Source organism: Poromitra crassiceps (genome assembly GCF_964638095.1).
Source record: "Poromitra crassiceps genome assembly, chromosome: 2".
Classification (NCBI taxonomy): domain Eukaryota; kingdom Metazoa; phylum Chordata; class Actinopteri; order Beryciformes; family Melamphaidae; genus Poromitra; species Poromitra crassiceps.
This window is the reverse complement of record NC_139624.1, coordinates 85,461,409-85,473,773: the sequence shown is the minus strand read 5'-3', so window position 1 is coordinate 85,473,773 and position 12,365 is coordinate 85,461,409. Positions and strand designations below refer to the sequence as shown.

At 45.2% G+C, this 12,365-nt stretch overlaps 2 protein-coding genes across 2 annotated transcripts in view; one reads left to right on the top strand and one right to left on the bottom strand.

Moving 5' to 3' along the window:
• Positions 1-2,035: 2,035 nt before the first annotated feature.
• On the top strand, positions 2,036-4,727 carry chst2b (carbohydrate (N-acetylglucosamine-6-O) sulfotransferase 2b). The gene has a single exon (XM_083632191.1). The coding sequence runs from the start codon at positions 2,549-2,551 to the stop codon at positions 3,944-3,946; it is 1,398 nt and encodes a 465-aa protein (XP_083488317.1). The 5' UTR covers positions 2,036-2,548; the 3' UTR covers positions 3,947-4,727.
• Positions 4,728-7,527: 2,800 nt separating this feature from the next.
• The window catches only part of LOC310800786 (sodium/hydrogen exchanger 9-like), a gene marked incomplete at both ends in the record, with an annotated part of 134,028 nt that continues 129,190 nt past the window's right edge, over positions 7,528-12,365 (bottom strand). The window contains 2 exons of the mRNA XM_083663346.1: positions 7,528-7,695; positions 7,900-8,005. Of these exons, the coding sequence (XP_083519472.1) occupies positions 7,528-7,695; positions 7,900-8,005 (274 nt within the window). The remainder of the gene's footprint in view (positions 7,696-7,899; positions 8,006-12,365) is intronic.

Below are 12,365 nucleotides of genomic sequence, written 5' to 3'. Positions count from 1 at the left end.
CCAAATCCACACAGACTTCTGTTCAAAATAATGCATGGAAACTCAGCCAATTCCTCCTAATAAGAAACATCCAAAGAAGAACCATTAAATGTTATGACCATAATAAAACAAGCACCCCACATTCACTTCATTCCCATGGCTATAGTTGCCAAGAACAGACTATAGAAGAGTCTGGGGTCTCAGTTTATTAACTAATGGCTACTACATCCAAGAACAGCAGCACTCAATCAACCAGACCGAACCAAACAATAAAGAAACAAAATACAGTAGAACAGTTGCATGTTAGGGGAATGCAACCAAAACACAAAGCACAATATCCATTAGGTCCAACTGAATGTTTTCTATTATCTTTGTTTTATTGTAAATTGATACATTGCCATTTCAGTGCTTTGACAATGTTATTATGCCAGTAATGCTGGCATAATACCGGTAATCAGAGAGAGAGAGAGAGAGAGAGATCTTTCTACATTCTCAGGCCTTTATTGGAGACATTACCCTCCAGCAGGTGGCAGTCTTTACAAAGTTATCATATTGCAAGCATTTGCATTGGATGAGTAGACCTATTTGAAAGTAGCCTGACCATTTATGGGGTAGAAATATCAGCATCCTTCAAACACAATAATAAGACGGTATTTTTAAAGAAAGGTAATTATTCATTATATATCAGAGCTGTTTTCAAATGACCTACACAAATTTACTTATAGCCTTATAGGTCTCCTTATGAAAAATAACTATACCGGTAGTAATCATATAGAAGGATACTATACAAATATCACAACAAAAGTCTATAATACAACAACAACAACAACAACAACAACAACAACAACAACAACAACAACATTATTATTATTATTATTAAATAATAATAATAATATAATAACAATTATAAAAGTAAGAATAAGATTAGAATATGAATTTTGTGATACATCATGGGATAAACAATATCATAAAGCATGATAATGTTACTATAAACTCACTATAGTAGGCTATACTATAAGTCCCAATCAGAATGCAGAATAATTATGGTCAGAGGTCAGGGCCTTCTCTTCCTCTCGTTTTCATTTGTGCAGCCTGTAATCCAAAATTGGCACACATCTGAGGGAAGATGACATTCAGTCTGCTGAGCATGTGGCTCCTACATTCAAACATATGGCTTATAGCATCCCAGGATATGTCAATTCCCGGGGAACAGCTGTCAAATGTCAGATTAAAGCTGATTCCAATTGAGCAGAGAGGATTGTCAGTCACTGATGACTGGGAAACGGGTTTCCATGTACAGCCAACTACCCTAACGGGGGAAAAAATCCCCGTAATATTCCTGTAATATTCCTATGGGGAATGTGGTTGTCAGCAGTGTTTTGTGACCTTTTGGCAGTATATTTTTATGGTATTATTCTTATAAAATAGACAGCTCGCTGCAATATTTGTATAGAGAGCTGTTTTCATTTTTCTTACAGATCTGAGCTACCCTCTTGAGGCTGTAGTGGGGAAAAATACCTTCAATTTGAGATATCGATTCCTCTCTGCAGCCCAAAGACTATGAGGGATATAATAGCATGATAGGACCATCAATATAGGACTAATAGAATAACAACTTGGCTTTCATTTTACATAGGTGAATGCAAACAATGCAAAAGTGTTACAGGAAAGGGTGAAACCGTGTCCTGTGAAAATAGAACCATAAAAAATTGAGTACAGGCTACATGCAGCTGGCAGAGTAGGCTATTATGTGAATAGTATTAAATAGTAAAGCAAGGTTAGGGGGATGCAGATTGTAAGATAAATCTCTCAACACAACAACAGCATCATCATTTCCCACTGGCACCGTCTACCATTGCTGTGATGGGGAGCCTGCGGCAAGACAGACGGATCGCCCGTCCAATGGTGTCACTCGATGACGCACGTCTCCACGGCGAGGGCCAATAGCGTCTGTTGGAGGCGGGTCTTTCTCCCTGTATTCTGATTGAATCGGTCCAGTTTGTATTAGTTGGACGCACAGAGGATCAGGAAGAACGGAGAAATCTTGCAACTGTGTGGATACTGGCCATCAATCGCTCCGTTAAGGCAAATGCGGAATGATTCGAGCTGCAGCCGGTGCGCAAAACAGGTCACGATTTTATTGTCTGCGACGCTTGAATCTTACTACTACTAGGCTGCATTTAAAGGCTGCATCAGATGATAACTGCGCAGAGATGAATCCGCTGAACATGGTCAAACAGGGCGTCTGTTACATTGATGAAGGCTGCTTCTCTTTTGTTTTGAACACAGGCCACCCACAGAATCACTGCAATGCCCGGAATGGACAACTTAAATAGCCACCGTGTCCGTGTTTCCTATGAAGACCATTGCGCAGTGCAGTGAAAACGGGATATCGTGTTTTGGATTTCGAATGTGATATCCAATTGGTGAGGTCTGTATTACCTAATCAGTTGGTATTCAATTGGGTAGCCTATCAACTCCCAGCATATAAATACTACAGACCGTGTTGGTGCACCGTCAATGTAAGGAGCTTTTGCCAAGTGGTGAGAGCCACTCTGCGAGCTTACCGATGAGAGGCAAACAATACCATCAACCACTGAAGTTGACAGCGCCCTGGGAGAAGGATGCTGGCTTTGGGAGGAAGCTCAAAACCTACAGGAACCATACCAAGATAATAGCACAGCCTGGAATCGTGATGAAAGTCCTCCGCAGAAAGAGAATTGTGTTATTTATGGCCTATTTCTTACTGTTGGTCCTCACTATGCTGAACTTGGCTAACTATAAATGGACTAAGGAGCCACAGCAGTGTAACCACCAGATGAGGAGCACCACTTATCAGAGCAGATCTGATATCCGCTTCTTGTACAGGCCCTCTCTGGCTAAAAAGAGACAGCTTGTTTATGTTCTGACCACCTGGAGGTCAGGCTCCTCGTTTTTCGGAGAGCTTTTTAACCAAAATCCTGAAGTGTTCTTCTTGTATGAGCCGATGTGGCACATCTGGCAGAAGCTGTACCCGGGCGATGCCGTGTCTTTACAAGGGGCAGCCAGGGACATGCTCAGCTCCTTATACCGCTGTGATCTCTCTGTTTTCCAACTTTACAACAGCCCAGGGGGCAAGAACTTTACCTCCCTAGGACTCTTTGGGGCCACCCTCAATAAAGTGGTGTGCTCCTACCCCCTCTGCTCAGCCTACAGGAAGGAGGTGGTGGGCATGGTGGATGATAAGGTGTGTAAAAAGTGCCCCCCTCAAAGCCTTAGACTGTTGGAGGAGGAGTGCCTCAAATATAACACCATAGTCATAAAGGGGGTACGCATTCTGGACGTTAACGTGTTGGCCCCACTCATGGAGGACCCCTCCTTGGACTTAAAGGTGATACACCTGGTCAGAGACCCACGGGCGGTGGCTAACTCCAGGATAAAATCCAGACACGGCCTGATAAGGGAAAATTTACAGGTGGTCCGGAGCAGGGACCCAAAACTTCGCCGGATCCCTTTTGTGGACCCTGGTCACAAAGCCAACAAGAAGGACGGCTCAGACTACCACTCCATAGGAGCAATGGAGGTGATCTGTGACCGCACCTCCAGGACTTTGAGGACTGCCTTAAACCCGCCCAGCTGGCTCAAGGGGAAGTACATGGCTGTGCGATATGAGGACCTGGTTGAGAACCCGGTTAAGACCTTGCGGAGCATCTACCGCTTCACCAACCTGACCACCAACCATGACATTGAGTCGTTCGCTCTGAACATGACCAGTGGCTCCAGTTCGTCCTCAAAGCCGTTCATAGTGTCGTCCAGGAACGCCACACAAGCTGCTAGTGCATGGAGAACAGTGCTGAGCATTCAACAGATCAAACAAGTGGAGGACTACTGCCACCATTCCATGTCTGTGCTCGGGTACGAAAGAGTCCGAACAGCCGGAGAGGCTAAGGACTTGAGCAAATCACTACTGACTCACTCCAAACTGTGAAAATGTCCACACCACCAAAGACGTTTAATTTAATGTTCATTTTGCATCGAGTGCCGTTTCCTCTTATTGTGGAATTACGTAAGCTTTACTTTAAATCAGTGTTGTGGGAGGAGCTCCACTGGCCACATTTGGAATGTATTTTTGTTTTCCTCCGTTGAATTGCAGTGGTATTTGAAGGGACCACTACTTTTGTACTGGACTACTGGATGTGTTTGACATGCAAAGCCTACGAACAATGACTTGAATGATTAGTGAAGCTGCAACTACAAAAAAACAACAACTGTATAATTCATGTATCTTGTTATGATAACACTTCAAAGTGGATGTTTTAGGGTTATTTTTGAATGTTCAAAAACGGACAAAATATTTGTTTTTCCAGTCTCCATATTGTCTGTAAAAGTGAAAATAGTGGATGAAAGAAAAACAAAGAACAATTGATAAAAAAAAAAAAATCTCATTGTTCATGTTTATTTGTAAGATCTGGTTTGAGTCAGAGACAATCGTTAAACTGGTTTGTTGACGTGCCATAGATAGAGGTGTGATGACTAGGCTAATCAGAGCAGCAGTAGTACCATTTCTAGAAAAAGGGATGCCTTGATTTTGTCACCAAATCATCATAGGATGATGTCACCCACTGTGGACAATGCCATGACAAAGGAGCTCTGCAAGTCTTTCTCAATGTCAGTGTAAGCAGTCTGTTCTAAAATTTCAAATGTTTACAAGTGCTTGCTCTTATGAAACATGATCTGGGAATATTGAGTATTGAGTAAAGTTCAAAGTTAATAACAAGACAATTATGCAGTTATTGTGTTGAACAACTCACATCACTGTACAATATACATTTCATAAAAAAAAGTGGTTACTTGACCAGTGGTTCTCAATCTTTTTGGTGCTGAGGCAAACTTCTCAGAAGAAAAACAAACAAACAAACAAACAAAACATCCTAAGGCATAACAGATTATTGACTGTTTGAACATGTCACACAAGATAATTATACAGGAGGGCCAGCATGATGAGCTGCGGAAATTGGCCAGGATGTAATAACTATAATAAATAAAAGTACAACTTTGATTTTGAGATGGTGAAATTGAATTTTAATTGGGTACAATAAACACTTTTGTTCTTCACATGTACACAGGGCATACGTGAGTTCACTCCAACACACACACACACCAATGTGCCACTCCACATCATTTGAGAACCATTGTGCTGGACTAATGTTATACAGTACATTACATTGTTGCCATTGCAGGGATCATGTGTTTTCATTGCCATTGTAAGAGCCAGATTCACTGTATATCAATGACCTGCTGCTGGCCATAACTACTACACTCACTTATGTAGTGAAAGAGGCTAAACAATAAGACGACGAGAACGTTGACCCTGTGGCAACACAAGATAAAATATAGAGGAAAATCACAGAGAAATGTATCCAATAGACTATAGAGAAACACAATACTGATGGAAGTTGGGGGCAGAGTTACAGAGAAGTATTTGGGTTGTTGTGCTGCTGAAAAGGATAAATATCTCCTTGCAAGGACCCCATGATAAAAGGCTGTTGTCATTCAGTGCCTGTCTGTAGCATAGAACAGACCTGTAACAGTTGTGTTCAACGATCAGTGCGTTGTTTTTTTTGCAGCCATTGAGGGCTTAAATAGAGGAACATTCCACAGGTGCAGCCATGCATTCAGCCATTCACAACGTCAAATGAAAAGCCCTTCCACGACAATGGCTTTATTATGAATATGGAAAAAACAGTGGACATATTTCCAAAGCCTAACCTTCACTACATTGGATTTGTGCAGCACACTACACACTGCTTCACTCGAGGGGAACGGGGCCCTGAGATTGATAATGATGCACTGAGAAAGTAGCAAAGTGCAATCTATAATTATAGAAGTCAGTGCAAAGCCTCACATGCTAATAGTCTCTCTTCCAAATGCTACTAATACACTTAAGCATTTGAAAGTGTTCTAGTACAGCATGGAATGACCAGAGAAGATGTGAAAACGGGAGGCTAATAAATTCAACGGAATGCATTTGAATCAGTTCAAAGGATTGGAGAGGGAAAAAACAGTGCAGTAAAATGTTGAATAAGGAGTGGTGCAAAAGCGAAGCAAAGTTGGCACAAAAGTAGCATTTTGGCTGATTAAAGGAAATAGATAGATAGATAGCTTTATTGTCCTCAAAGAGGAAATTCTTTTTCACGGGCGGTGCGTACAGAAACACAAACACAAACAGAAACACACAGTCACATTAGGGACATAAAAGGGTACAGAGAACAACACTTAAGACATTGGAGTAGCCGAGCAGAGACAAATAGCACATCACATGGTAAGCAGGAGAGAGGGGTTACGGTTACATATTTAAGGTTTTTATGGCAGTTGGGACAAATCTTTTGCCAAAGCGGGCCTTTTTACACAAAGGCTGTCTATACCTACGGCCAGAGGGGAGGAGGGTGAAGTGCTGGTGGAGTGGGTGGTCTGGGTCATGTGTGATGGTGCGTGTTTTACGGGATATGGATGAGGTGACACAGTCAGATAGGTTGGGAGTGGTGATACCGATGAGTTTACTGGCTAAGTGTGTTATTTTTAGGAGTTGGTTCTTATTGGTGACTGTGAGCATGTGGAAGTAACAGATGGTGCAGTAGAGGAGAACCGGTTCAACAATGCTGCGATACAGGAGGAGAAGAAGGTGGGGTTGGACTGAGAGGTGACGTAGTTTGCGGATGGCTGTGAGTCTCTGTTGGCAACGTTTGTAAATGTCCATAGTGTGCTGATTGAAACTGAGTTTATTGTCTATAGTGATTCCAAGGTATTTGAAGGAGTCCACCACCTCTACCTTCTGTCCGTTGATGGTGAGACTGGGGGGATGGTCCGGTGTTTTGGGGGGGCTGAAGAGTAGTTCTTTGGTTTTTGGGATGTTGAGGTGGAGAAAGTTATTGTCGCACCATGTGCAGAAGTGTGATATGGAGTGATGGTAGGCGGAGAAAGAGTCCTGGTCATTGAGCAGTGCGAGGATGGCTGTGTCATCTGCATACTTAAAATAGAGGGTTGTGCTGGATGGGCTTAGACAGTCATTTGTGTAGAGGATGTAGAGAAATGAACTGAGTACACACCCTATTGTACTGAGTACACACCCTACAAATACTATTGTACATAGTCACGGACAATTCTCCTAATGCCAGAACCTGCAGAACAAAGACCATGACGCATGTAACCAAGTAGCATGAAGCTGCTCCACTGACAGTAAATGGAAGTGTGCCTTTGTGGATAATATGTTGTATTTTCACGCAGGACGTCTGCACACAGATGAGTTTTCTGTGCGAACAAATCTGTCCAAATACACTGACTTCAAGTCATGATTCTGCTGTGGTGGCATTTCCTCCCAAAAGGCAAACAAAATAAAGAAACACAATGAAAACATGACAGACAGGAGCGGTGCCTGACCTTATGGGGCCATCTTGGCTCTGGCTCCCCCGGTGGCTCTCTCTTGCCCTGGCCGGTGACCCCACTCAGTGTGTGGGAGGCAGCTCGCAGCTCTTGATAAGCTGGGGTCAGAGTTCACTCCCTCCCAGAGCCTCAGGCCTCCACAGGCTGAGCTGGACTGGTGCCAAGCCCCAGGTCTCCCTCCAGCAGGTCTTCCTGGTGCTCCGGCTCAGAGCTGCTCCTCGTCGTGTCCCCCTCTGCCCTCTCCAACTCACAGGAGGCGCCGCCTGCCTCAGTCCTGTCCTGCAGCTGCTCTTGGTCCTGAATGGCAAATGGCATGTCTTATTTGATAACTGCCCATTATGTATAATGTATTAGCACTGCTATAGAATTTCATCAGCAGCAAGCTTGCTAGTCCAGTCATAAATACTATGTGTGCCACGAGCAATCAAAACCTTCTTCTATTTCTTTGGCAGTGCATGACATTGATTTTCTTAAAATATGCACAGTGTGTAGTAGTCTTACCTCGTAGGCACGGGGGCTGCTGAACAGGCTGGCCAACAGCCCACAGCACGGTGGCAGTGAGCTGGTGAGCGGAGGGCCGCAGTGTGTGAGCGCCGGCTTTAGATATCTGTGACCTTGTTAAGGCATGGTAAGTGCGTTAGAGTCAATGACAGTGCAGGCAGGGGAGAGGGAATGATTTATTTATTTTTTACTTCAACCTGGCCTCAGGCCATGAGGCTCATAACTTTAATAATTTTAGGGACGCCTAAGCGCATTTCGCAAGAGGCACATTTTGCGATTATGTGTGGAAAATAAGCAATTGTAATGCCTGGCTGATATATTTTACAGGCTTCATAAAGATTCAGCAAATCAAGGCGTGGCATATGAGTTTTTATTCGCTCAGCTAAGTGAGTTAGTTATGGGCTGGACCAAAAGCTTGTGGGAGAATGTTTATTTTTTGACTGCAGATGGGAGCGGACAAACAGAGCTAACGCCGGGGAGCCAGAAGACACTGATGATGTTAGAAGGGAGTGGTTATACTGTTCTAAAGAATAGCTCACATTCTGTCACCCCGCATATGTTTTCAATACACATAAAGGTTTCAACTGCACATTCTTTAGTATGGAAAAGATATGTATATGCGAATAGGGAGAAGATCAAACTATGCAATAATATTTTATCCTGACTGTTAGCAGATCTCTGTCCCAATTAGTTCTCTCTTTAATGAGGCCAGTCAGTGGCACACTGATACAAAGATTATAATAGTAGCCTGCTAATGCAAGAAATATGTCAGTCATCTTTTTAGTACAAAAGCAAAAGAGGCAAATAGGAAATAGGTGAGAAAGCTCCTGCCTTCCACCAGGCACAGCAGTGTGATAGCTGGAACAATGACACAGCCTTTTTTCAAATTTCACTCACATCGCATTGCACTGAATCCACTACTGCACTGCTGAAACAATAACAAACGTCTCTGCAGTTAGATTAAGCACATGGTTCCCATTGTAAGTCCGCTGTCAGCTTCCTGTCAAGTCCCAATGTTCTCAAGGGGTTTTCATGATGATCCTTCAGTGAAGAATGCCAGTAGCATCATGGCTTTCCCATTTATATAAGACTGTAGAGAGCTGGATATGAATGAAGAATGCCAGTAACATCATGGCTTTTCCCATTTACAGAAGAACACTGTCGAGAGCTGGATATTACTGGATATTACTGATGCAAGCTTTGGCCACTGACTATTTTTGTTCCAGATCGCCAGACACTTAATATATTTAATATACATGTACCAGCTTTTTGCTGCTGGTTGGTTTTTATCAGTTAAAGAAAACAAATTGAATCATGTCACAACAAAGCCTTTCCAGGAGTGGGGGGAGGTGGTAAGAGCAGAACAGCCGAAGAATAGATAGAAGAAGAAATTACCGGTGAAAAAACAGATATTGAGCGATGAGTTATCTTCCCTCAGGCCAGAAGGGTCAGCTGTCACTTAATATCCTATTGTTGAGATCATTGAGGTTGAAAATGGATTATGTAATCGTTCTGTACTGTAAGGCTGAGTGTCAAGTATCCTGTCGTATTGAAGTATAGCTCTCATCAATGTTGAGAGCAGGTGTGGAGCAGAGGCAGGTGGTTCAGGGACACCAGCAGTCACTGCTGAGGGCCTAATTCAAACACCTTCATTTGATTCAAAGTTCCAATTTAAAAGGCAGAGAGCAGCATGTAAAACACACAATATCACCACAATGACAAAATAAAGCCCTAAGGTGCATCTCAAACACCCTGGTCCTTTAAATGATACACCTGCTGCCACCCACATCCTGTGTGAGAGCTGGGTGAGCACTGTATGTATGTAGAAGCCTGGCTTGGATGAAGTTACTAGCATCCAAGCCAGGCTTCTACATACAGTAGGTGCTCACCCAGCTCTCACAACAGTGTTACACCAGATGCAATGCACTGGCCTATCCTCTGGTGTCCTCTCTATGAGAAACCTTTAAAGACCCCCTAAAGTCAAAAATGTGTTTTTCTTGTTTCAGTTGGATGTTTGAGCTTCACTGTGCAGAATGATGTCTGTGCAGAGTTTGACACTAAAGGCCGTTTTCACATCCATGTGTTGACAGTGGAAAGTTTCTCTGTGGTCATTGAAAATCCTACAAGCATGATTTGTGACATCACAAATAGGTTGAAAGCCATGGTTCAATATTCAACTGACACAAGTGTGATGTGGAAATGTGAAGTGTCCAGTGCACATACACTGAGAATGGACTTTACAGTGAAGTAGGAGACGTCAGTAGGATTTAGATAGCATATTCTGGAATGAACTCTGGAATTTTTAATAAGGGAGCAGGATTAGATGCCATTTCATGGATTTTAACAAGATAATGTAACGTTGTAAACGCACAAACACACAAACACACACACGGGGGCGCAAACCTGCGACCCTCGTAGGCAGGGAATCTACCGCTACACCACCCGGACGCCCGGACTGTGGAAGCTTTAATAAGCAGGAGTAGATGGCATTTAAAGAATTTTTACAAGATAATGTAACTTTGTAAACAAAACAAAAAACATAAGACACAAATTATTATTCAAAGTAGAGTATTTAATATAAAATATGACTTTAGGGGGTCTCTTAAGAAAAAAATCACAGTACAAGAGCTTTAGGTTTGAGAGAAAAGGTTTAAATTAACAACTGTGCTTTCAAATGTCTTCCAGCTCGGCTCAGCTTGTGCCGTGCATGAAGACAAAACGCTTCACGAACGCTCTCACTTTGGGACAAAAGCAGCCTTTATACCTCACAGCCCCTAATGAATAATGTGGGACTCTGGGGCGGCACAGACGGACACAATCCCCTGGCAGAGATACAAAAAAAACATTGAATATTTTTATTTGATGCCATTTCTTACAGTGTTGTGCTCTTATCAGTAAGATGCAAGGGGTGGGAATTATGGCCAACCATTCTGCCAGCTAATGGGATTTATTTAGAAAAGTATCAAACGAGGGACAGAGGGAGAGTGAGAAGAGGGGCAGGGAGCCGGAGGGGACGTGCAGGACTGGAGTGAATTGCCTGGGTGTTGGGACCTGCAGGAGTGAGTTGCCTGGGCGTTGGGACCTGCAAGAGTGAGTTGCCTGGGTGTTGGGACCTGCAGGAGTGAGTTGCCTAGGCATTGGGACCTGCAGGAGTGAGTTGCCTGGGCATTGGGACCTGCAGGAGTGAGTTGCCTGGGCGTTGGGACCTGCAGGAGTGAGTTGCCTGGGCGTTGGGACCTGCAGGAGTGAGTTGCCTGGGCGTTGGGACCTGCAGGAGTGAGTTGCCTGGGCGTTGGGACCTGCAGGAGTGAGTTGCCTGGGCGTTGGGACCTGCAGGAGTGAGTTGCCTGGGCGTTGGGACCTGCAGGAGTGAGTTGCCTGGTCGTTGGGACCTGCAGGAGTGAGTTGCCTGGGCGTTGAGACCTGCAGGAGTGAGTTGCCTGGGCATTGGGACCTGCAGGAGTGAGTTGCCTGGGCGTGGAGACCTGCAGGAGTGAGTTGCCTGGTCGTTGGGACCTGCAGGAGTGAGTTGCCTGGGCGTGGAGACCTGCAGGAGTGAGTTGCCTGGGCGTGGAGACCTGCAGGAGTGAGTTGCCTGGGCGTTGAGTCCTGCAGGAGTGAGTTGCCTGGGCATGGAGACCTGCAGGAGTGAGTTGCCTGGGCGTTGGGACCTGCAGGAGTGAGTTGCCTGGGCGTTGGGACCTGCAGGAGTGAGTTGCCTGGTCGTTGGGACCTGCAGGAGTGAGTTGCCTGGGCGTTGAGACCTGCAGGAGTGAGTTGCCTGGGCATTGGGACCTGCAGGAGTGAGTTGCCTGGGCGTGGAGACCTGCAGGAGTGAGTTGCCTGGTCATTGGGACCTGCAGGAGTGAGTTGCCTGGGCGTGGAGACCTGCAGGAGTGAGTTGCCTGGGCGTGGAGACCTGCAGGAGTGAGTTGCCTGGGCGTTGAGTCCTGCAGGAGTGAGTTGCCTGGGCATGGAGACCTGCAGGAGTGAGTTGCCTGGGCGTTGAGACCTGCAGGAGTGAGTTGCCTGGGCATTGGGACCTGCAGGAGTGAGTTGCCTGGGCGTGGAGACCTGCAGGAGTGAGTTGCCTGGTCGTTGGGACCTGCAGGAGTGAGTTGCCTGGGCGTTGGGACCTGCAGGAATGAGTTGCCTGGGCATTGGAGCCTGCAGGAATGAGTTGCCTGGGCGTTGAGACCTGCAGGAGTGAGTTGCCTGGGCGTTGGAGCCTGCAGGAATGAGTTGCCTGGGCGTTGAGACCTGCAGGAGTGAGTTGCCTGGGCATGGAGACCTGCAGGAGTGAGTTGCCTGGTCGTTGGGACCTGCAGGAGTGAGTTGCCTGGGCGTTGAGACCTGCAGGAGTGAGTTGCCTGGGCATTGGGACCTGCAGGAGTGAGTTGCCTGGGCGTGGAGACCTGCAGGAGTGAGTTGCCTGGGCGTGGAGACCTGCAGGAGTGAGTTGCCTG

What these genes read in the sequence shown, in the direction of transcription:
- chst2b (XM_083632191.1), top strand. Translation starts at nt 2,549, where the DNA reads ATGAGAGGCAAACAATACCATCAACCACTGAAGTTGACAGCGCCCTGG.